At 38.0% G+C, this 26,690-nt stretch overlaps 1 protein-coding gene across 14 annotated transcripts in view; it reads right to left on the bottom strand.

Annotated features, from left to right (window-relative positions):
• The window catches only part of ubap2a (ubiquitin associated protein 2a), a 125,767-nt gene that overhangs the window by 33,243 nt on the left and 65,834 nt on the right, over window positions 1-26,690 (bottom strand). For 11 of the 14 annotated variants that reach the window (XM_043687651.1, XM_043687575.1, XM_043687591.1 and 8 more), the window contains 9 exons: window positions 25,169-25,242; window positions 23,647-23,830; window positions 18,435-18,612; window positions 17,684-17,934; window positions 14,365-14,531; window positions 13,566-13,755; window positions 10,875-10,905; window positions 4,998-5,175; window positions 2,408-2,477 (listed from right to left, as the gene is read on the bottom strand). In XM_043687651.1, coding sequence (XP_043543586.1) covers window positions 2,408-2,477; window positions 4,998-5,175; window positions 10,875-10,905; window positions 13,566-13,755; window positions 14,365-14,531; window positions 17,684-17,934; window positions 18,435-18,612; window positions 23,647-23,830; window positions 25,169-25,242 — 1,323 coding nt within the window. The remainder of the gene's footprint in view (window positions 1-2,407; window positions 2,478-4,997; window positions 5,176-10,874; window positions 10,906-13,565; window positions 13,756-14,364; window positions 14,532-17,683; window positions 17,935-18,434; window positions 18,613-23,646; window positions 23,831-25,168; window positions 25,243-26,690) is intronic. The other 3 variants (XM_043687582.1, XM_043687619.1, XM_043687601.1) reach the window with 2 other exon arrangements.

The raw sequence follows: 26,690 nt of genomic DNA, 5'->3' as shown, positions 1-26,690 counted from the left end.
CCTCCAAAAGGCTAAATAGAGGCACCTATCACTGCTTTAAAATGATTAAGTCCAACTACCCCATCCTCCCTTCTTACTAACTTTTTGCCAGTGATCATTAACTCAAAACGTGAACCAGAAGTTCATTCACAGATGAAGTTCTTACCATCTAGGACCTTAATATAGACAACTGAATCCTGGCACTGACAAATTGGTCAACACGTAAATGAAGATTCCTTATACTTTCTACTGTTTGCACCTGCAGAATTCCAAGTGGTCACTTTGATTTGTTCCTTTAGCATCCATTACAAATTTACATTCCTTAACATCTACATCATAACTTTTTAAATCAAAAGTTGAGGAACTGCAAAGTAAAACATCAACTCTCTCTCGAGATGCTGCCAGACCTGCGAAGTATTTCTAAGGTTTTGTTTTTACGAAATCAGGTGAGAATATCTCCACTTTGTTAGCCTGTCTTCCAGGGGCTTCGAGGATTTAGAAAACCTCTCAATGCTTTTCCAATTTTTTTAAAGCACCAATTCTAAACTTCCAACTTTACACAAGTTCCAGATCATGAACTCTAGCTGTGTAAAAAAAAGTTGCCAATCCCAGTTGCATTTTTTGCCCAAAACCCTGCTCCATCACAGACTGGCATTTTATCAGCTAATGGAAACATTTTATTGGTTTCTTTTGGTTACACTTCTCAAATAGAAACTTCAGTCAAATCTAACATCAACTCCCTTCGCTCAAAGAAGGAAGAATTCAGCTTTTCCAATCCCTTGTCTCTGGAACCATTTGGCAAATCTTCTGTGCCCTTGAAATGGATCCTCACAATCATTTTAAAGTGAGATAACTAGAAGTGGAACCTCCGAGGCCAACCACTGACTTCAATCAAATACTGCCTTACTTTCCTGCTGCTACATTTAATGCCTTCAGTTAATGAAGTCCCAGGTTTTACGTGCTTCGCTAATTAATATCCCTTCTGTTTCAATGAATCGCAAACTGACCAAGTTCCCCTTATTCCTGGTCTTTTTTTTTTTAAAGGAAATGCATGATGAAGTTGGCTTTGTCTTTCCCTATTCCTTCTATCAAAAGATATCACCTCACACTTTAAATTTCATTTGATATTAGCAGTCCATCTACTCTACATCCTTTCACACAGTCTATTTGGTAACAGCCTCAGCATGTGCCACTCTCCAATTCTGGTGCCATGTTGAAATTTTAAATTCTAACATCAAGGTCATTCACATACATCAAAATGCAGTTATGCAAGCACTAACCCTTGTGGAGCAGTTTACCTTTCTCCTGGATAGAAAACAACCATTGGTTAAACTCTATTGTACCTTTAAGTCAATTTAAATTCAAACTAAGTGATTTCTCCTTCTATGAGCTTCAACCTTTTGTGACACTCTTTTCAAATGCTTTCTGAAAAAGCATCTCGACCATATCCCCAATCTTTGTTGTTTCAAAATATTCCAATAAGATAGGTCAAGCACACAATCACATATAATCCTGTGCTGGACATCCTTGAACAGCATAAGTTCTAAACATTGAATCAAAAGTGATGCAAAACTGATTAGCTTTATTTACAAACAATCATCTTTTCTTCAATAAGTCACATTTGCCCTTCAACCCTGTGATTTTACCTCTCTATATTAGGAAAATCAGAAGTTTTTGGCAAGCCTCTGAAATCAGCATCATTCCTTTCCCTTGTCAATCTTGGATGGAAGTCAACAGGACCAGACTAACTATCAACTGAAGCATAAAACATTTTTCCAGGATATCCTGCTCATCATTTCTCCCATCAGTATCTCTTATTCTGTCAGTATGTTTCCTCAATATGTACTGTTACATCAAATCCTCTTAATTCAAGCACCAATACAAAGTTATTTTATGGATATCCTGTGGATAGTCTCATCCTGCATCTCTAACCACAAATCTCAGTCAATCCCAAATGGGAGCCACCTATTTGCATGGGAGGAGATTTCAGGATTTTCTCCAACACTAACTGCCAACACTATACTCATTCTGTTTGCCAGTTAAAATTTTCCCATGTCATTATTTTTAAACATTGTTCTCGCTTAAAAATTTGTATGTACAAATCAAGAAGAAACATTCTTTACCTCCCTTGTGACTCAGAGTGCAGGTTTTGGCTCCGCTACCGTTTCACCCTTGTCAAATACATCTAACCTGTACTTTCCCTTTAAAGCAATATCACCCTTTGTTTAGTAACTATTGTTTCCACTCAGGAATTCTGTTTTATCCTGGCTCAATTCTCTCTCTCACCCCATTTTTCAATTTTTCAGACTCAACTCTGCCAAGGTTCTGAAACCCTCTTTCCTACATTGTGTCTCAACCTACCCTATCCCCCATTAGGAGAAAAATGGGAAGTTTAAGGACAACCAAACTCAAAGATCAACATACTTACTGCATTGGGTGAGCTTGTAGTTAGTGAAGAGGCAGGAGTAAGGCTGCTGCTTTGGTGGCTTGGCAAGGAACTGCATTAAAAAAAGTTCCAAAAAATTATTGCCCAAAGTATAATCAGAATATGAACTGACATCTAATCAGCTACTTGAATGAACAATCCTGCACATAATTCTTTTTCTTACTTTGGAGGAAAACAATGAGCCACTGTTCATTATTTGCTCTCACTTAAGAGATTACTCGTAAAGATTAACTATCTGTCTTTAAAGCAAAAGAAAGAATAAGCAGAAGGCCAGTTTTTTCAGCTCAGTGTTGAACCATCGTTGTACAGCAATGTTCCCATTTGAAATCTAACCACTAACACAAACTTCTCCATAAGGTCAGTTAAAATTCAGTCAGCAGGCATTTCTCCCAAATTGAAGACTTGTTTTACTATGATCCCAGTTAATCATAATATTGGACAAGTCAGATCCCAGAATGAAACCTGACTTAATGAATCATTTGAATTTTTTGCAGTTGGTTAACACAGGCAGTGACACGAAGAGTACTTCCATACAACACAGAAAATGGGAGTCACGATCATCATCGCTAGCTCCAGATTACATTAGCTCAGTTGGTTGGACAGGTGATGTAGATCAGATTGCCAACTAGAACATGAATTGCAATTTGGGATTTGCTTCCTGACCTGCTTACTTATAAGGGAGATCATGGTGTTGTGGACCAGACCTTTGCAGGCACAGCACACAAGAACAATCTGCAATAAAGCCTAATCATCCTACTAAAATTAGCCAATGTAGAGTTCAATGGCTCCTTAATTCTTTGATCTTTCTCTCTAATGCGAACACTAGGATATTTCTTAAACATTCTCCAGCTTATCCAAACTGTACTGCATTCTTACTTGTTGGATATGCAACAGATTAAAAAGGATATAAGAGTGCATTATAAAAGAACATAACCACAGTGCATTTAGAAATTAAGATATAAAATAAGAGGCCACTCATTAAAAGATGAGAAAACAGAAGTGTTTTGAGGGTAGAATGCCTTTGAAATTGCCTTCAAAAGGCAGTGGATGCAAATCTTTACGGCAGACAGATAAGACTCTTGATTATCAACAGGACAAGTGAATACCAGGGATACGCACGAAATGTAGATAAACTTAAAATCAGATCTGCCATGATCTGATTGAACGCTGAAGCAGCCTGAAAAGGCTGAGTAGCTCACTTGCCCCTTGTTCTTTTATTGCCATATGATCAAGCAGAGTCAGCATGGCTTCAAAAAGGTGAAATCATGCCTGACCAGTCTATTAGAATCATTTGAGGTAACAAGCACAATACAGGGAAAGCAATGGACATAATACATTTGAATTTTCAGAAAGGGTTTCAGAAGGTACAACACTTTAGACAACTCAAGTAAAGAGCCCAAGGGACTGAAGGTTTTCTCTTAGCATGGATAAAGAACTGACTAACTAAACAGTAAACAGTTGGGAGGAAGGGAGCTTTTTCTTTAAAAAGAGTGGCAATCTATATCTAGTAGAATGCCATAGTGATCAGTGCTGGGCTACAATTATTTACAATATGTATTAATAACAAATGAAGAAAGTGAGTGCACGATAGTTAAGACTGCAGTTGATAAATAGGTGGGAAGGCAAGTGGTGTAAATGACAGTGTCAACAGAGAGATACAGACAAGTTAAGCAAATGGGCAAAAACTTGGCAGACAATATAATGTGAGAAAACGGGAGGTCATATTTTGGCAGGATGAATAGATGAGCTAATATTATTTAAATGGAGAAAGACTGCAGAAAGCTAGAGGAGGTAGATCTAAAAATTCCATGTATACAAGTCACAAAAAGCTGGCATCCAAATTCAGCAGATAATTGGGAAGCATTACTGATCTACCTAAACCAAAGTCACTGCAGCAGTTCACTTCCTTCAAGAGCAACAAGGTATAAGTAATTAATGCCGACCTAACCAGAGAAACACCCCATGGATGAATTAAACTAGAATCAATGCATGTTTCCTTTTATTGAGTTAAGTCTTTTAAAAAGTACTTTCACCATGTTCCCAAAGCTGGTCTTCTTTGCACAACCAGATCTCCCGCCAGTGACAATGTTAGATCCAGTAATGTCTGGATTCCAGTCTCATCCCAGATTAAGGTTAAGGTTAGGCCAAGCCCTCGCACTATGAATGATGCGTTAAAATCATCCAGTAGAGTCTGGCAGGAACACTAGAGGCCAAATGGAAAAAGGTAACAGGTAATGGTTAAATTGAGGTATGGATCTCTAATTCATATATAATTAGGCAGGTGCAAGCTAGTGGCACGTGTTGGAACAAAACTAACTTGAAAAGCATTTTTCTGGATTCTACCTAATCAATATGTAACCTCTAGCAAATAACAAAAAGTTTAATTTAATTTTCTCCTTATTTGTGACACACCACTCCAAACAGCATTTCATTCACTCCCCTCCCCATTCATCTTCCCCCTATCCTTCCTAAGCACTGCATCCATTGCAAGGTATGCTCCCTGCATTTTCTTTCATTTTATCAATGTAAACCAGCTTTCCAAGCAAGAATTAACAACTGGTCAGATACCCACGTGCTAAGTTGTGAAATGGAGCTGCTGGGCAATTCGTTGGTCTGGTTCAAACTGGACAAGCTAGCAGAATGTTGCGATACTGTAGGCAGAAGAGAAGCAGTGGACACTCCAGTAGATAGTGAATTCACACTTGACAAAGATGGAGATTCAGCGGATTTCACATTGGGACAAATTGTGGCTGGGTGGGGAAAAAGTTAACATCTGTAATATTTTATGTTTGCAATTATAAGTTGCTTCACAAACATTAAAATAATGTATCCCCAAAACAGTTCTAATAAGCAATAAAATGGCTGACATTTTAAAATGAATAGACAGAACAAAAGATTAAATCAGACACAATTATGTTGACAACAATATTAAATGTCCCAATATGACAATTTCAAAGTTATATGCAAACAAGGCAAGGATCCTGGGAGAATAATACATTCATAACAGGTAGTTATGGTATGGAATGCACAGCCTAGGAATGTAGAGGGAGGTCCAAGTCAGGCATTGGATGATTGTTTGGACAGCATATGCAAGTAATGGGTTGGGGGCGGGGGCGGAGAGAAAGAGCAGGGAAGAAGCAACTAGTACAAGTAATAGAGCAGGAGCAAGCACAATGGGTTGAATAGCCTCCTTCTGCACTAACTTCAATTACTCTAATTGGTCAATAACAAGCAAATCAAGTAAACTCATAAGCTGACTGGATAATTTACTGTAGCTATAAGATAGGTGACCTTTATTAAAAAATGAAAATTACAAGCAACATGTATTTTCATAAAATTGGGAGTTTAAGTTTTTCAAACCCTAGTAATACAGTGCCTACAAACTAGATAATACACTCTTTGGCACCCAAAAATGTGACTTCAGACCCATAGTAATGTTGTTGACTCTTAACTGCTCCTTGGACAACTAGGAATGGACAATAATTATGGTCTAGCTCAAGATGCCCACACTCCAGAGTGAAAAGACACTTCCAGGTGCATACCAGATTCCCAACACACTGTGGGTAAAACATAGTTTTCCCAAACCCTATCTTCACCTTAAAATTATGCCTTCTTGACTCTTCAATTAAGGGGAACAGCTGCTTCCAATCTAGCCTGTCCATGCCCCTCAATCAGGTTTCCACTCAGCCTTCACTGCTCTAAACAAAACAACCCATGCCTATTCAGCCGCTCTTTGTAGTTAAAATGCTACAACTCAATTACATCCTGTTTAACCTCCTCCACAACCACCTCTCTTCAAATGAGAAGACGACCAGGACTGCAAGTAGTACTCCAGCCGCAGTCTAACCAAAGTTTTGTACAGCTCCAAACTAGCATCCCTGCTCTTATAATCTATGTCAAAACTGATAAGGGATAAAGGCAAGTGTTCCATATGCTTTAATCCTATTAACCTGCCCTGCTCCCTTCAGAGATCTGTGGCCAAACAGGCCAAGATCTGAGCACCCTACTATCCTGCCAGTCAATGAGTCCTCCATCTTGTTACTTCTTCAAAAGCGCATCACCTCACATCAGGACTAATTCCATCTGACTCATCTACCCATTGACCACCCATGTTCCTGTAACTGAAGACCTTCTTCCTCACCATTAGCCACCCAGCCAATCTTAGTGTCATTGAAAAACGTAAAGTATCTAAATGGATTTTGATCAGCCTTAAATATACAACAGGGCTCTAGAACACTTTACCACAGAACTGTAGGAAGACAACTCAGAAGAAATTCCTCTTCATCTCAGTCCTAAATTAGCTTTCTACCATTTGGTCCTCAACTCTCCTATGAGGAGGAAATGTTCTCGATATTTACCCTGTCAAATTCTTAAGAATCCAATGTTTCAATGAGATCACGTCTCATGCTTCTAAACACAAGTGAAGAGAGTTCCAACTTATTTAGCCTTTACTCCGAAGACAATCATCCTCTCTGATGAACAATGCTGGCCATCCCTGAACAAAAACTTGCTTTTTCAAATGGAGATTAGTTCTGCTTCAGAATTTTCTCCAATTGTTTTCCTACCACTGAGAAGAGACTCACTGGTCTGTAATTCTCTACTCCATCTCTACCATCTTTCTTGATAAGTAGAACCACATTAGCAGTCCTCCAGTCCTTCACTGTTGCCAGGAAGGAATTAAATGTTTTGTCAGAACCCTTTTAATTTTCTCCTTACCTTCGACAATAACCTCTGGTATAACTGGAACTTGGAATTATGCACAAAATCACCAGTACCTCTTCACTCTCAATGTCAATCTATTTAAGAATTTTAGCCCCCTTTGAATTCTGTACCTACAAATTTCTTCTCCAAAACGAAGACAGATGTAAAGTACTTGTTTAACACCTAGCCAACATCCTCCAGTCTTGGCAAAGATTACCTCCTTGATCCCCAATGAGCATTACTCTCTTCCCTGGTAATCTTTTTACTGCCCATATACTTATAGGATTCTACCTAATTTTATAGCGGTCATCTGGCATACAAACATTTTCATGCCACTCTTAGCTATCCTCATTGCTTTCCTAAGTTCTCCCCTGTAATTTATATACTCTGGTGATATGCTATATTAGATTAGATAGATTAGATTAGATTAGATTATTTTAATAAAACTTGCCCGTTATCCAAAACTTTTTTTTGCAAGCTATCCTTTATTTTTCCCTAACTTGAATCTCACTATGGTCAATATCACCACAATATTTCCTCATTGCCACCTCACCTGTCCAGGTTCACACCCTAGAATTAGGTTCAGCACTGCGCAGTTCCTTCTTGAACCTTCTATGTGCTGATATCAAACATTCTCTTGGATATATTAAAGAAATGCTCCCCCTCTCAACCTTTTACTTGAAATAATCAAAATGTGACGTTGGAGCAGATGAAATGGCCTCATGGTCCCTATTATTTTACACACTTTGGGTGAATTATCAACATATATTTGTTCCTCCACTGCCTGAGACTACATGTGGGTCTATAATACACTCCTAGCAATGTGACTGCCCCCTTTTATGTATTCCTAAGCTCTACCCACAAAGCCTAATTTACATACCCTTCCAAGATTTGTCACTCCTTACTGCAATAAGTGAACTCGAACGCAACACCAGCCCCTCTTTTTCACCTTACCACCTAGCCTGAAAATCCTATACCCCAGAATGAGTTGCCTCTATCTTAACATGTGATGACAACAATATCACTACACATCAAGCCATAGCCTTGTCATGTCTTGATTTATAATTCTATTAGAGGCCACCAACCTTGCCTTAATCCCCAAAACTCAACATGACTGAAATCCAGTCTTGATTTCTTAATTATAGTATGCTTTGTATCCCCTCCCCCGCCAAACTAGTTCAAGCTTCTCCCGAACACTTAGTAACACATTCGCAAGAATGTTGAGGGGTCAATTGCAGCTCAAGAAATTGAGGACAAAGAAATGGGTGAATACCAAAGAGGAACAGGAAGGTAGTGTATTCTGCTCACAAATTGGTTTGTGATTTTGGAGGATGATTTGGTGCTGGTTCAAGGGAATGCAATCAGAGCCAAGCTTTGGCATCACAAGCAGCTTGACTCTATAAAAGGGGGAGGAAAATGAAAGCAGGAGCAATAATGATTGGGCATTCATTAGTTATGGAAACAGAGGCATTTGCACAGACAAATGATTCCAGGTTGACAACGATGCCTCCTTGGAGCCAGTATGAGTGATGTCACTAAAAAAAACACTGCAGGGCATCCCAGAGAAGGTGGCGCTAAGCTCGAGATTCTGGTATTGGTACCAATGTTGAATAGGCAGAAGGGATGAGGTCTTGCATCACAAATTCGTGGAGCTAGGCAGTAGATTAAAAAGGATAACCTCAAAAAGTTATAATTTGGAGATGCCGGTGTTGGACTGGGGTGTACAAAGTTAAAAGTCACACACACCAGGTTATAGTCCAACAGGTTTAATTGGAAGCACACCAGCTTTCAGAGCGACTCTCCTTCACTGGATGAAGAAGCGTCGCTCTGAAAGCTAGTGTGTTTCCAATTAAACCTGTTGGACTATAACCTGGTGTTGTGCAACTTTTAACTCAAAGTTAGAAATCTTCAGAGACTGAATAGGCTGTTTTTTTTTCCTGCCTGGAACAGAGGAGACAGAGGGGAGATCTGATTTAGGGATACAAAATAGTTCAAGAGAATCTTTTACCAGTATCTAAGACGAGTAAGACCAGCAACTGAAAGTTTAAAATGTGAGGAGCAACTGGTTTAGAGGAATTAGAAGAAAATACTTTCACTCAAAGGATGGTAGAACTACAGAATATGCTGCCCAAGTATGGCTGGAGGCATGCATTCTTGCAACATTTATGCAGCATCTGGTCAAGCACTTAAAATGTCAGGGCACAGTAGGAAATGGACCAAGTTCAAGTAGCAGGGATTAGAATAGCTTGGCAGTTACTTGTTACCCTCGACATGATAGGGCTTGTATCAATGCTTTTTCCACTGATTCCCAGTGCCAGTTGATGGCTAGTACAAAAATAGGAGATTAGAGCAAAAGGCAGCGTGGCTCAAGATTTGGTGCAGAAGGGAGGGTAAGAGAATCTGGATCATTGTGACTGTTTCTCAGTGCTTTCCCAGACATGCTAAGCTGCGCTCTAAATACACTAACCACAAGACAGCCTTGCCGATGTGCCACAGTGACTCTAGCCGCCACTTAAGCTTCAAAACCCTAAGCTCAAATTTCTGCAAGTGGAAGCGTTTCCACAAATATAGTCAGCTAGGATGCCAGTCAGGTCCATAACTTCCCAAATGACAGGTCACACGTTCCACTTGGTTGGCCTCACAACTTAAAACTTGAACTTACTTTTGCTAACTTTTCTAATAGTCACTCTTAAACATACTCCCCTTATCATAATCCCATTCCCTTATTATACTTTGGCCTATTTAATCACATTTATCCCACTATTCTACTAGCTCCGACATTTTCTCATCCTTGGTACTTGAGTTAATTCTTTAACATACTTATCCAGTTTACTAGAAATGGTTGTTCCTTACCAGCTAATCAACAGTGACTCTTTCTTGTGACATCACTGATGTACTTCCCCACTTCCCCCAATTCAGTACGGCTGTTTGAGCACCTGAATCTAACTACAGGTCGTTCTGCTATAACCTGGGCTTCATTAATGCCAATTTGCTGTAATGCAATTGATGAATTGGCGACAGTATTTCTAAAGCGCGAACTTTTAAAACTAGTTGGCTGTAACACAATTACATCACCAAGACTTTAAGCACTGTTTCTAAAGCATTGTTTCTATAATGCGGCACTGCACAGGAGCACAACTGTCACGCTATAAAAGAACTACCTCAGAGTCCCTGGCAAGTGTACTCACCTGCTTGGTATCCTCCCACACAGCTCTGGTGCTGCCTCCAAGTCCCTGGTAGTAATAATATTGACGAAAAACTACAGCCTTAAAATGGAAAGATCTGGCTATGTTTCTTACTGAAAAATTGTATTTACTTAAATTACAAACCTCCACATGTGCTCTACTGTTTAAATGTCGCATTAGAATGGTCATCTCCCTCTCATACACAGCTTAATTCTGGAAGCCTACCTTTGCTGACTTAAATAAGAGCACCAAATCCAAGCTGTGAAAATGCTTACACAGAAAATCATTGCCCAAAGATAAGAGTGTTAAATTTGATACACGTATTTATTAAAAGTGCACTTGCAATGTTTTAAATGTGATCTAAAAGGTTATCTTATTCAAATATACAACATGGGCTAACAGAAGTGACAATTTTACAAACCCTGCAAAAGTGAAGAGAAAGTATTGTTCAAGGTCTCATTTAAAGGCTAAAACCAACAAGAAATTTTGAACTACCATCCTACGCACAGTAAAACCAAAATATTACAATGTTATGCATTAACATTGATGACTTCAACACTCACCTTCGAGTGCCTGATGTGTTCCAAGACCAATCTGTAAACAAAAAGATAAACTGCTTGACTCATTTTGTACACAAATCTTAGATCACGGAACAAACTATTTGCTGTTCATCTGAAGGGATAGCAAAACACTAGATGCTGCCACTCAACTTTCAAAAGAGAAAACTGTTATGGATCATTAAAGCTACAGAAAAGATCAAATATGTTTCAATTTGACTTCACAAAGTAGTTAAGAATTAAGCTTCATAGAGCTGCTATTCAAAAAACATGGTTTTCACAGTAGTGCTTGAAGACTATGCAAATTTGAAGTGGGGTACAGGGAGGTCGATGGGTAGTGTGAGATGGGGAAAGCAAAGACATCGACATGAGCTAATAGCTTAACCGAAAGGTCACCGTACCTTGGTAAGGGAAGGTTGAGGGGAAGAGTCTTACATTACAACCTCAGCAGGTGTCTGATCTGAACCCATACCATTGGCACTCAGTAATGCAAGCTCAGTTGGCTGGACAGCTGGCTAACAGATCCCCCACCTCACCATGAAGATTCGTAGGAGTTTAATTCATAACCAGAGTACACTCTATTTGCAAACAAAGAAAAAAATCTAACAAACAAATGAAGCTAGTGCCAAGCCAACAGTTGTATGATTTGCCAACTTGTTAAATGACCATTTTGCAAATTGCTGGTGAAAATGCAAGGACAAATCCAGCTAGACCAAGTCTGATTGAAAAGCAGGTTACCAGAATAATCCTTCTAAATAGCATTCATGGGTTTAGGGGTCACTGGCTAACTTTGCACTTATTACCCATCCCAAATTGCCTCAAGCTGGTGGCAGTGAGCTTCCTTAAGCAATTGAAGTCTTGAAATTTTATGAACATCTTTGCTGATAGGGAGTTTGACACAGCTTTTGATGATGTAGCTTATAGCAATATCTTTACGTGATGTCATCACCATACATCTGCTGCCCTTGTCCTTCAAGCTGGTAGAGCTTGTAAGGTTTGGGAAGTGTTATCACAGCAGCATTGGTGAGTTGCTGCACTGCACCTTGGAGATAGTGTCAGCAGCATGTACTGTGCAGCAATGGGAGTCAAGGTTGAACCTTGAATGGGGTGCCAATGGAGCAGACTATTTTGCCTTGCATGATGTTCAGCATGTGTCCTTGAAGCTGATTCTATCTAGGCAAGTAAGGAGCATTCAATACCAATCCAACTTATTTTTATATTCAGTGAGCATAAATATCACTGACTGGCTAACATCAATTGCCTGCCTGTAGCTAGCCTTCAGAAGGCGATGGATTGAAGTCAACGCAGTAGATCATGTACTGTAGACAGATTTACAATGCTGTTAGGGAGGAATTTCCAGAATTTTGACCAAGTGGCAGTGAAGAAAGGGCAACATATTTTCAAGTCAGAAGTTGCTTCTCATTTTAGAGCATATTTGCCTTGAAGGGTTGACCTTGCTCACTATTTGTTTTGACTTGTCGGTGTTTCCTAGCTCATTTATGGTTCCACCTCCTGTATCATCTTCCCAACAAGACTGAATCTAACTTTGGCTGAGGACACTGCATGTTGTGGTATAGTTGTCATTTCAAGCTTGTCTAAGTGTTGGGAATTTTTTTTATTACAAAGAACTATGAGGAATTTGAATAAGGAACGGTTTAGACGTAATAGATTTAAAGGGTTTGAAGGATGCATGATTTATTGGGATTGCGTTCAGCAGTAATTACTGAAGTTGAAAGTTTAATGTGGGTTCTTAAGCATCTGCTATTTAATTGCAAGTAACCTTGAATAGCAGACAAGCAATGCTTTGAGAGATAAAAGATGCATTTTTATTGGTTTCATTATGGACAGACTGATTTCGGAGGGCCTGTGCTCAAGGTTGCCCAGCAATTGCCTCTCAACTCAAACTAAGGTGCATCAGGTGAAACAAATCTCTTAGAAGCTAATCATAAAGAAGCAAGATTGCTCCTGAAAAGAAAAGCTTACAGCATGACAAATTACAGACTGCATCTTCTGGGAACCTGAAAAATCAGGTCCAGAAGTCAGTATCTTTAATTTGCTCAATCTTTTACTTTCATTCAAAAACCATGATCCAACCAACATCCTACTTGAACTGAAGTCTGGCTTGAAGATCTCATCGATTCTCTAGTGGTCAACATGTCAGTGTCTGACAGGAAAATCAACTGGACCTCTTTGCACTTCAAAATCCGTCGAATTTGGATGCTCGGCCCATTGAATGTTTCCCCATTTACCTGCTCTTCAAAACCCACATCTCTCCAGATTTGTAATGGCTTATCTGTTTATGTGAATGCATGTATTTGGATAGCTTAATTGATAGCCAGTTTTTCCGCTTCTTGTGAATGGTAGAACATGTTGCTTTAAGCTTTTTTTAAAAAAAAGTTTATTGAAGGAACCTCTGTCCTGGATAAGAACTATGAGAAACTGATTATTTGGGTGGTGAAATTAAACGCTCACATTATTCCTTCACAAGCCACGCAAAACTAATGAAGTTTGATTACCAGTGCACTCGTCCACTCAAAGCTATATATCACAGGAAACCACTATGTAACTTCCCACAATGCATGAAAAAGTACAAGCCATCTTCATGTCCACACCCTCACCTTCCCCATCCCAAAAGGTATTTCTCTCCTCAACCATAAGCTGAACACTTAGAAAATATGAATAAAAAATTTCAGTCACCTGTGAGGAAGCTTCCTTTTGAGCTGCACCAAGGGAGTTCTGGTAAGGTATTCCATGCACTGAACTCTGATCAACTGTTGAAGTCACTGAAGTAACCTGAGCAATTGTTGAGCTGCAAGAGCTGATGGAAGATGGATCTGTTGATTCTTGAACTGCACTCGATATCGACAAAAACTGTGACATCGAATCACTACATTATAGAATAAAATTTAATGCTACACATTAGCTACTGAAGATAAGCTTGCATAAATGTGTCCATGCCTAAAGGATAAATCAATGATAAGTATTTTATCAATTCACTTGCTGAAAAAGGTAGTATGCTGAAGCTTTTTCTTGCACTTAAAATTTCCAAGGGAACACTAAACTTTTAATACATTAATTACTTGCATTCTCCATGGCAACACACAACTTTTTGATCCCTTTGAAATAGAACAGCTGTTTACCCTCATGAGTACAAAACAAAAAGATTGCAGAACCTGTTTTCAGAAACAGAAATTCTGTACAGTCAAACAATTGCAATTCATTGCAATTCAAGGAACATTACCAAAAACAATTTTGCATTTTTCTTTTGAAATATCACTTTCTCCCTATTGCTTTTCTTCTATATTTTTATATTTATCCCACCTGAAAACACCAAGGTAATACCTTGGGCCTCAGCAAATCTGTTAGAGAGCACTGATAACAGCTGCATTTAGTAGCTAAGTATCTTGCACTTTTTAAAACCTAGTTCTTTGTTAGCAAAGCTGACACTGCAGATCACTATGGGTGAAGGTTGGAGGACGACAAAATTTGTTTTTACCTTACAGAATTTGAGAACAAGTGGTTTTGTGCCTGGTTGATGGTTTCCTTGCTTCCTGTTCCAAATTCAGACAGAGATGGCTCTGATCCAAACTCTAAGGCTCCAAACTGAACATTCAATTCAGAGACATTAATTGATCCTGGCATTTCAACAGCAGATGCAGGAATCTAAATGGAAAGAGAAAGTGGAGTTGTTTTTTTTTTAAAAAGTGCTTGAGATCAAAAGATGACATTCCTATGGTCAGCAATTGTAATGTTGACAATTCATGCTGAACACAGAGCTGAGCCCACACAAAATACCACTTATGGGATGGGGTCTGTGGAAGGAAACAAGATATGGACATGTGCGCACATGCGTGTGCCCGCATGTGTGTTTTGAGGCAGAGGGGTGGAGAGAAGAGACATCAAATGATATAGGAACAATCTTCAAACCTCATACACAACTCTCCGTCAGGAATCATCTACAGAAGGCAAATCATTTGATCTTGTATGGAGATCACAATAAATTCTTTATTTTATTCAGGTCCTTACTTTATACATTTGTCTATTTTGGAATTAAAATGCTGAATGTTAGGAGACAACGTTAAATCAAAACAGTGTTGAAGGGAGACTACGTTCTGGTCCACTACTTTAAGATCTGTATAAATACATTTGAATAAAAACCAGAATCAAAGTCAAACTGATACTTTGCAGCTTAATAGTAACTTCGACCAGAAAGACTATGAAGTCCAAGGAAGAATCTATAGCTAAATATATTCTCAACACCACATTTCTATTGAGTCAAATCACTAAATACTGAACCCTCGTATGTCTCGATCTACTAAAAACTAGATGAAGATCAACTCCAAACTGCTCTTTTATATTAAAACAGAAGGCCCATGAGAGAAGCTAGATTACCAAAAGTGCAAAGTACATACTTATCACAGATGTTGACCAATTTGCTGTATACCAAGCACTTTAGGTTCAGTTTTGATTATTGAAAACTTGCCCTTCAGATTTGCCACATGCCAATACACAATGATCAGGAGCTACATGTGGATCATTATGGATATGAAAAAGCATTAATCATTCCAGACACACTGATTACAAAATAATATACTGGCCTCAAACCTTCACTGTTAAGATGCATTCTGGAAAGACAATTTGAAAAGTGTTGGGACTTGGAAAGCATATTAGCTTGACTGGCAAAACCCCAAACATAACCTCCAAACTCAATGCAGTCAACGCTCGAGTTACTCAAAAGTAGTGGTTTACATCAAAGCATTCAGCCATATTGTTGGGCATCAGCCTTCTCACTTTTTAAACATCACTATGAAGGGATATCTTGTGTGCCATGACAAAAGGGCAAAAACATGGAGCAGATGGATGATCAAGAATGCTGTTGATGTGAAGACTTCCTGCACTTAAAATAATTTTTCAACTGCAAACCATTATTCTCCGAGTCAAATTACAGGCAAATAAAAGACATACTAAAAATGTGGAACTAATTGTGACAGGGAGTGGTTGAAGTAGTGAACAGTATAGAGGTGTTTAAGCAAAAGCTTGACAAGTATAGAAGGAAGGGAGAAGAATGCCATGAGCATAGAACTAGATGCAGATGGCTGAAACTTCCTTCAAGCAGAGTACCAAAAGACTTGTTAGGATATGTAGCATTAAAATTGGCTCATGTAATAGTGTTTTTGTACATGGTTAAAAATCACACCACCAGGTTATAGTCCAACAGGTTTATTTGGAAGTACTAGCTTTCATAGCACAGCTCCTTCATCAGGTTGTTCTGGAGGTTAGGATCATGCTCACAGAATTTACAGCCAAAAGGAGTCCAGTGTCACGGAGATGTGATACAGTAAACGATCAGATCAAATCCTGCATCTTTTAGAATGGGATATGCTGGTTTCTGTTCTTTGATATGTCAATCCCAAAAATTCTTTTAAATTACATTCTCAAGTTAGCTCACGTTTTTAAACAATAGGTGTGAAATCTGTCTGTGTCCCAATGCTATGTCAGACTGACTAACCCTCTCTAGTTTACAAAGTTTAACATGCATGAATCCATGTAAAACTAAAACTATACACAGTTAGTTGAGGACAGGGGGAGGGACTGGTGGCAGGAATCAGACAATGGGTGGGGATGGACGGGATCCAGGTTTGGGGATGGGTGGGAGCGGAGGGGTTTTCACGCGCAGTGTTCTTTGCCTAGTCTCCTGAACAGGGAGTAGACTTGACAGAAAACTCCAAGATCCAGAGGAAATCAATTAACTGAATAACCAACTATCCAAATGAAATAGTGCCTGCCCATCTCGTTCGGTTAATCAAGGTTCGTCTCTAGTCCTGTTGTACGCTTCACAAGGTTGATACCTCTTTCAGCTATACCTGGTACTGTTCCTGGCATGCCCTCCTACACTTTTAGAAAGCAGGGTTGATCCTAATTGCTGTTGGACCATGGGGGTGCCAATTGTATTGGGAAGAGTGTTGTGCTAATAGCCCACTGTGCCTCATTAATACACAGTCTTGAGTTGCTAAATCTGTTCAAATTCTGTCCCATTTAGTACAGTAATAGTGCCACACATGATGCAAGGTATAATGTTAAGGATTGAATTAGACTCCATCATAACTAAGCAGTGGCCACCCTTACCAATAGTCATAGACAGATGCAGCTGTGGGAAATTAGTGAGGATGAGGATGAGGACTAGTTTTTCCCTTCACCATCAGCTACAAACCCAGTCTAACAGCTATGCCCTTTAGACCTAACCAGCTTGATCAGTCATGCTGCTGCCAAACTATTGTTGGTGAACACTGAAATCTCTTGCCCTGAATACATTCTACACCCTTGCCATCCTCCAACGGTTGTTCAACATGGAGGAGCAGAGTCATCAACCGAGATACATAGACAAGGAAATATCTTGCTAATTATGTTTGACCTAATGCCATGAGATTTCATGGTTCTGGAATCCCAGAATTTGCATGGCAATTGGATATCAGACTGAATATCACTGTGCTGCCATCTCTACTGGGACTGTCCTGCCAATGGAACAGGACATATCCAGGAATGGTGATATTTACATATAGTGCAGATGATAAGCCTTGGAAAGGGTTAAGTTATTGAATCTGTAATCAAATGTCATGTACTGCATCCAGCAAACAGCCTTTGCTCTACTCTTGCCTGAAAGTCAAAAGGAGGGAAAATACTATCCTAAACCTCAAAATACACTGGAATATTTAAATGCTGAGAGATTAAGGAACAAGTTAATTCAGAAAATTAAATGTGAATACACCAGTAGTCGAGCTGAAAACACAGTATAACAAAACTGTTTCTCAACTTACTTTAGAAGATGTTGGTACCTTCCTCTTCTGTGTTTTAAGTTGTTTTTGCTGTATATGTTGAACATTGGTTATTTGATTGTCTGTGGAGATAGGTAGCAGTTGTATAATTTTAACAGCAGTGCTATCAACAGGAGTCAATTCTCTTAACTTGATCTGAGAGGAATAGGTATTTAATACTGGTTCAGAGGTCTGCTGCTGCCGTTGAGTCATCTGGCTCAAAACAGGTGAAGGCTCAGGCTGGGTCTTGAAGTCTAAAAGATGCCCAAATAACTGCTTTTAAAATTGTTTAAGAAACAGATCAAGAGTTGTGCACATTTTAGATTAAAACATTTATTCTTGTATTCCATTTACATGCTAAACCTCTACCCACAAGATATATTTGTTATCCACTCCTCTCATTTGCAATTACTATGTTCCTGTAGCTCCTTCACAGGAAATGTTTGCAGTTCTACAATATCGCAGTGCATAGTTTACAAAAAAGACATCTAGGCTTCTGTACTGATTAAATTGTTGTGATGCATTTTTCTATCTTTTGCTCCTGCAAATTTATACAGCTATCAAGATATTTTTTTTTAAAGTGCTAACACTTCTGTTTTGTCAAGAAATTGTTTGACTTTCTAAAATCAACCTTATTAAAAAGATGTATGCAGTCATGAAAGACGTTTAGCTGTAATGTTGGAATAGAAGAAAATAAATGTTTCTTAATAAAATATCATGAACACACATCATTCATTTATAATGAAATACTGACCAAACTGGCTCAGGACTGTTGACTGTGAAGTTGATTGGTCTTCCCAAGAAGTGTTGTTACTTGTTTTCCTGGCCTGTGCAGAAATCTCTCCCAAACTAGATGAATTCAACTGCTCAAGTAATTGCGACGCTGAAGAATTGGGGATTTTTGTAGCTGCAAGTTCCCCAAACCCAGGAGACTATAAAGAAAACAAAATAATTAAGGTTTGTTTTCTGAGAAGCATTAAATATTATTCTATATATAAGGACAATACTGGTCTTTACTTTGCCAGGTATTTTGAGCTTAGGAATTTTAAAACAAAATATCCATACATTTGTTTTAAGTTGCTCATGCATTTCTTGCATAAAACTTACCAATTTAGCAAACATTTTTAACAATTTTAAACACTGATGTACATCGACAAGCAACTCTGCACATGACATTTAATGGAATGCTGTCCAGCCCAAGTACAAACTGTACACTTAACAGCCAAGTAAGTGTACAATTTGTTCCACAAAAATCCCATTAATGCCATGAAACAAAACCCCAAAATCAAGATAAATACAAGACTTGACACCAACACAGATCACTAGTTCAGATGCTGTTCAGTAACAAAAATTGCTAGATCTGAATAAAACAATCTTTGCTAGATAAAAAGCTATTCCTGTGCAGTTTGAAAGTAATTACTTTAAATATATAAAAATGCATTACAATCCCAAAATTCAGAGACAATGCCTAAAAATCGGTTTCCCAACCCAGAAAGGTACTTCAAATGCACTTGGATTTGACTTCAATCAAGTTATTTCTTCCTCCAACCTACCTCACCACTGTTTCCTAGTTGCCCAAAAACTACCTGCTCAAAATGAATACACTAACAAGTCACAGGAATTTTATCTAAAAATGCATGTTGCAGAACTTCAAAAATCTTTTGTGTACACAACTGAAATGAAACAATTATTGGAGGAGTATGTGGACCATTTTTAAATGGAAATCTCTTGAAAAATACTGTTCATATAACTGCCTTGCTGCAAAAGGCCTTCAATTACACTGAAGTGTCAATTTTATTGACACGCAATGTCTAAACAACCTTCAAAAATCGATTTAACAATGCAGTTACTTTAGCTTGGAGGAGGTTTAACTGTAAAGACAACTACATGCTATGCATGTATGAACATTAACAGCTCACTGATCAAATCAGAAACAACGTGCTTTCAATTTACTACCTAAAATAGGAGTCCTGCAGTTCAAGTTTAGCATCTGAAGAAACGAGCTGAAGTGACAAAGCATCGTCTGTAAGTGCTGAAACAAATAATTTAAAGTTTGAAGTATGAGTGTTTATGTGCAGCAGGCTTCTTCTATTAATTCAGGAACAAAAACTTTCATTAATCCAACATTCAAACTGCAGTACAAAATATCAAATTTTAAACCAAGTGTTTGTTTCTTGGTCAGTTCCTAGTAATGAAACTAACTAAATCAAAATCTCTTCAGTAAATATAGTTCATAATTGGCTTTACATGAGTAATGTTTTGTGGCGTTAGAAAGTCTTGAAATTAATTTCCATTGGGTGGTTGAAAGGGGATAACAAAAAAAGTACTAGTTAAATTAGCGAATAAAATCTTTCAGGAAACAGAGCTACAATGGAGTCTGTTATGAAATTACTGTTTTAACACATGACTTACAGTTCAACTAAGCTTCATCTACTGAACTTCCACTGGTTAAAGATTTTCTTCTTCATACCTGCCAAATGACCAGATTTTAAAAGTAATCTATACAGGTCAGTGCTTATGTTAAAACTAAAAAGTAGTGTTCAGTATCAGCTCAGCCACAAGTTTGAATAATAGTAATGTGCACATACAACTTCATGAGGACAACCCAAAAGAGTCCTGCATTTATCCAAATTTCAAAAATCAATTGTTTTAACTTTTAAGAATCTAACTTTAATTGAAATCTTTCAGAAAATAAGAGTTAGGAGAATGTTCAGCTTTCCAAAAAAAATCCACAAAATGAAAAGTTTAAACTAGTACCACTGACTCTGAAATCGATTAAACAACAAATGCAATATTTAAGCTAATGGACAATTGTGATGATTTAACAGATGATACTGTGATTCAGAATTCAGGTGCTGAATACCGACCACACTTCCCTGAGCCAGAAGTTAATTGACAAAACCTAAACCTTTAAATCAGTGCCTCACTCCACAAAACCGCTACTACTGCATTCAAGCATATATAGACTGTCACAAGAAACTGTTTTCCAAAACCTCAGGCCCTAATAAAATAATGTAAATTCAAGAAATTATACATCAAATTAACTGGTTTACTGACAATAGATGTTTGGAAGCTTTTTATACTAGCAACGTACAGATTTTACCGACATTTAACTCCTAGACTGTACCAGTGAACTGCATTGGTATCTTGGGAACAATTAAATTAATATCCAGATTCTCAGACAAAAAGCAAAAGCTTCAAACAGGACAGATTTTTCATTGCTGGAAGCAGTTGATTGAAATTACATTGTCAAGTTTAAACATCTCTGGAAATTCTTGATTAAAAAATACTGGTCATAATTATTTGATCATTTCTTATTGACTATAGAAAATGGATGGGTTTTTGTGCAAATATGGATAGAATTTAAACAACTAGGAAGAGAAGGTGACACCAATAACGCTTTCAGAAAACCTCAGTAGATTTGCGAGTGTGTGATATACTAATAACCTTGGATTAGAGAGATTGCTTGCTTTGTGCAAACTGCTGTCATGAAAACCTAAACATCACACATTATACTCCATCTTCATATTTAGCTTCGAAATCTATCATAGGACCAGTAATGCATATATCCAATTTATATTACTGTACTTCACAATATTTAGCATCAAGGTTTGTGGCATACTCTCCCAATACAATTGCTGTCTAAACATTATAACTGAGGCAAATTTAGAAAAGAAATTCATGAAAACACTAATCAAAGCCTTTGGCTGACCTTTTCATGGATATAACCCATTTTTAGATATTTTTTCATTTTTATTCTACAAATGGATCGGATAGAGCTTGAAGTAGGTAATTCTGTCTGCCAAGCAAAACTGCATGGCAGTAAGACACACATTGTCCAATGAACACTACAACATTTTTAGACTACTGACATCATTATTACATATAGCAATTTTCTAGCCTAAATAATTTCAAAGAATTTTCAAAACAATGCATTCTAAGTTAATATCCAGGTGGTGAAGAAAAAGAACTTAACATAGTTTATGCAGTACAGTATGGGTATAGTTACTTTTCCACATTAGGACACCCTTCTGGCAGGCAGCATCAGCAGTTCTTGCTAAATGAAGGAACCACTTCAGTAAAGAGCCACAAACAGCATGAATTACATTGCAAAAATGTCAACAGGCTAACATATGCCTGCACACAGGATGAAAAGGTAACACCATTAGCAACTCCAATCTTGTCCTGACCCAACATGCACACAGATTTATCAGGGAGACACCGAACAGGAAATGGAACATTGACCAGAAAGAATGAAATTTGGCAATGGAAATAAAGATCACAGATCACTGAACTACAAGACTTACCCAAAAGGCATTTGGACAATCCTTTCAGTTATTAAACTATATAAAGTGTGGCCTTGAACTGCTTTACAAATCATGCAGGAGCTTTTCCTCACCCTTTTCATGTCCTCCAGTTTTACCAGAGAAGGGATGAATTTTATTGTCCTCAATTTACCACGCAATGTCAATTTTCTGCATATCGAACAAGTTACAAATGCAAAAATTACATTGTCCAAGTGACTTTCTCTTAACAGTTTGAACTCATCTGCAGTTCACAATATAATCTGAAAAATAAGAGGAATTCACACCAAATGCAAAGCTGACAAAGCCAGCTTTCTGTCATGACTTAAATACTCCTGTGATTTTAAAAGCAGAATTGCAGCTTAGAAGTGAATTATTTGCCAGCTCAACCCAATTGACAAGAAGTTTAAATATTGCTTCCAACATATTTAATATACAAGTATATACATTTAATATTCAAGTAATTTTTAGTCAAATTCACATTGCAAAATTGCAGTCCAAAATTTGCTTCCAAGCCATTTTCACAACATTTTGCCTGGCAAATGAAAACATGCACAAAATCGAGAAGCTGTCCCCGAACAGAAAAATAACTAAATCAAGGCATCACCAGTAAAGTGGCTGAATTTAACATACAATAGCTCCAATTAAAGTTGCCTTAATTATGCAACTTAACCTCAAAATATTAAACCAGATTAAACTATGTCACATGATGTAGAAAGCATAAACTAAAAACAAGAGTCCTTTTAATTTTAAGGCTCAAAGACAAACAGAAAGATGAATGAAAGACCTATGTGATGCACCTTGCATTTCTTACGGCTTTATGTAATTCCAATACCAAATTGTCATCTATAGGCCTTAGCCGTTGCCTTGGCAGGGAGGGGGGTGACAGATAGGTGACAGATAGGTGACAGATAGGTGACAGATAGGTGACAGATAGGTGACAGATAGATAGATAGGTGACAGATAGATAGATAGACAGATAGATAGACAGATAGATAGACAGATAGATAGATAGATAGATAGATAGATAGATAGATAGATAGATAGATAGATAATCAGCACTTCTTAGCAGCTGAGGGAGATACTCAAAAAATATAAGGGCCCAATGATTACGCTAAAGTACTCTTTGCTGAAGGTGCAGCAGCTGGTATCAAGGAAGGACACACTCTTCTGGTTCCCAAGCCTAGTTCAGGTATTCTAATGGAGCAGCCCACTCCAAGACCACCCCAGCCCAGGGCAAAGTCAATTCATCAGTGGAAACTCAGCATCACAGGATCAGCAATACTAGAATCCCATCAAGCTTCTCAGTTATACTGGGAGAGAAAAACAAAAACCATTTTTGCAATAGCTACAAGACCACAAGCTTGACCTTAAAGATAATGGGGATCAAAACTTCACCACCTAGAATGAAGGGTGATATCCTGATACTGAAAAACAAAGAAACACTCCAAAAAAAAAGGCAAAATTTGCAGTTTCGACAAAAAGGATCATCCTTTCAATTCTGATTACATTAACACCAAAGGTCAAACCCAAGTGCTGCAGAAGACCTGTTCTGAAGGAGAAAACGGAGAATGTACATCTGAAAAGTCTATCAAACGTCATTTAGAAGCTCTTCTAACTGACAAAAGCATCAAAACGTAATTTCATTTTCTTTTCGTTTACCAGGTTCTGAGTGTAGGAATTCACAGCATTGGAGTTGCCTTCCACCGATGAAATTGGATCATCATGTTGGGAATTAGTGAACACCAGTGACTGAGTGAGGTTTGCCTGTTGGGGTGCTTCACACGAGTTGGTTTCTGTTACAGTATCAGTTGAGGGTTTTTGAAGCAATGTTGCTAGATCAGTGCTTAAAAAAAGACAAGTTTATTTTCAGACCTTTTAACAGGTTCTGCAAGGACTGTAAAACTGATTCTGGAGGCACTTAACACTTAGACTAGAATTCCTTCCTAAAAACTGCACAATCTGGCTTAGAGGGTGAAAATAAAGTTGGCTCTTATGAAATGGGAAGAAATACCCCCAAAAACTGAAAACCGCTGCAAACCAATATGAAGGCTTATTGTAATCTTGTATTCAAACACATGGTTGTCAGCCTAGTATCTGCAAATTAGATAAGAAGGGAGAGAATTGGCACTGGAATTGGTTGATTTAGTTGTGGGAACGAGATTAGGCACCAGGCATTTGTACACACAAGTTCAAACCATTAAATCATAGCCATCAGCTAAAAATAACCCCAAATACCTATAAGCCTGGATAAGGAGAATTGAAGTTGCCAGATGGTATCTGTTGCATCCTACTGATTAACGAGATACAGAGTGTGGAGAAGTAAGTCTACCTTGTTGGCTGTAGATGGTAAATAAGATTGAGGGGTGTTGATTGTTCAAGTTATCCTGCTCCAAAGCAAGCAATCGTTGGAACAAGTTCATTGTACAAGTTGACTGCTCTGATAATTATCTGGTCTTGGTATAAAGTATTTAGTTAATTACCATTTAAAGTAAAATTACTCAGAGGGCTACATAATGCTGTATTCTGAAGAATAATTCTACACAAACTAGAGAACAATTCTTCCACAAATTAACATTTCTAGCCAAGACAAGTGAGCAACAAGAGCCAAATTTAGCAATAAGGATTTTTAGTGATTTACTTGAATGACTATGGACTTGGAAATTATTTCCAAACATCATATCTGCTAAAATTGAGGTTTTCTGGAGGTATGAATCTTGGCATATTCCACAAACAAGTATTTTACGGCAACTTCAGAAAACATGGTATGTTATTTAAATGGAGAACCCATTCAAATTTGGCTGGAAAGATTTTCAGACTTCACTTGGAGATTCAGATACATTGAAGAAATTCTAAGAGCTACAGTTTGGGCTTAATTTTTTGGTTCAGAAACCAGTTCAATTAAAAACAGATGAACATAGCTGACAAATACTTGTTCCAAAGTAATTAAAGAAATTGGCATTACAACAGCATGGAGATATGAAACACAGGCTTGCTCAGAGGTTTGCTTGACAGCATCAAGAATTGGATTTCGCCAGGAATGCACAGTTGTAACAAGCACTCAGCTCCGTACTGTACCAATTTCAAAAGCTGGTTTAAAATTTACGAATGCAATTATCTAATTTGATATTCTATATTAACATGTTTTAACTAGTTAATGCATGCAAAGACAAATGTTTCATACCTCAACCCTGGAGTGACTTGGTTCTCCATTCTTGCAAGAGTGGAAGCTGTAAAGACCTTTGTTTCGGTCAGCTGCTTAAAAAATACATAAGAATGCTAACGGTTAGGCAGGTCTGCATTTTCTCAGCAATACAAATATAAGATCAGGCAAAAATAAGATACTGGAACTATTCAGTGGATCAGGCAGAATCTGTGGATATAGTCATTAACATTTCAGGTGAAAATGACCTTTACTCACTACAGAAGGTATTTACCCGCTGTATTAATGATTTCTCTCAAAAAAGTGCTGCTGGATAGACTGAGCACATCCATTCGGTTTTGAACACTTCGTTTCAATTTCCACTATGTGCAGAATTGCACTTTTGTTCAGGTAGCTTTAATAGGTACTTAAAATACACAAAGTCATAAAGGAGCTGCTCTATAACCAGCTTAGCCACACAGACTGGAAAGGTCTCAGTCACTATCCTGCTCGTGCCCCATGAGTGATTTCAGTCAGAGAATATGGGAAGAAGTGCCATTAATTGCTCTAGAAAGGGGAACATAGAAACAGAAAACTAAGTAATTCAACCCATCAAATTTGCTTCACCAGTAAATAAGATCATGGCTCTGATAATAATCTCAAAATCAACATTGCTGCCATCTGGCTCTGCCTTAAAATATTCAGAGACTCAACTAAACTCTGTTGGAAAATGAAATTTGAACTAAATCAAAACTGTAGGGATATACACTGTAACAGTACACCAGTAATAGAATTCCAAAGACTTGACCCTAAAATCCCAAATGTGTTTTAAATGGTCAACTCCTGATTTTTAAAGTGTGGCCCCAAGTTATAGATTCTTTCATAGGAGGAAACATCCTCTCCACATCTACTGTCAAGACTCCTTAAGATTTTCTTTGTTGCAATCAAGTTGCCTCTTAGTCTAAACCTGGCAGATACAAGCCAAGTCAGTCCAGCCTCTCAAGACAACCTCGCTATTCTAGGAATGAGTCTAACAAATTTCTGAACTGTAAATTCAGAAATTATCCCTTAAATAACCAAAGGAACACTTGATACTTATCCTATCCAAACAATGCAAAAACTTCCTCAGCCTCATCACAATTTTCTCTCATCTTAGCAACATCAGCAAATTTGACAACCGCACCTTATAAAACCATTAAATCCTGATAGGGCTGGACAGGGTAGACGCAATAAGTTAGTTCTTAATGTTGAGCAAGTCCAGAACAAAGGGTCCCAATCTAAGAATAAGGGGTAAGCCATTCAGGACTCAGATGAGGAAGAATTTCTCCAGTGAGTTGCGAACCTATGGAATTCTCTCCCACAGGAAGCTGTTGCCAGTTCATTAGATATATTCAAGGGAGCTGGATGAGACTAAAGGAATCAAGGAGTATGGGGAAAGCGTGCAAACGGAATACTAAATGCATGATCAGTCATGATTGTATTGAATGGTAGTGCAGGCTCAAAGCCTGCATGTATGTTGTGTTTCTATGTTTCGACCCCTTCATCCAAGTCAAATTTTTGAATT

This window comes from Chiloscyllium plagiosum, chromosome 1, assembly GCF_004010195.1.
Source record: "Chiloscyllium plagiosum isolate BGI_BamShark_2017 chromosome 1, ASM401019v2, whole genome shotgun sequence".
Classification (NCBI taxonomy): Eukaryota; Metazoa; Chordata; class Chondrichthyes; order Orectolobiformes; family Hemiscylliidae; genus Chiloscyllium; species Chiloscyllium plagiosum.
This window is presented reverse-complemented; position numbering and strand designations above follow the sequence as displayed.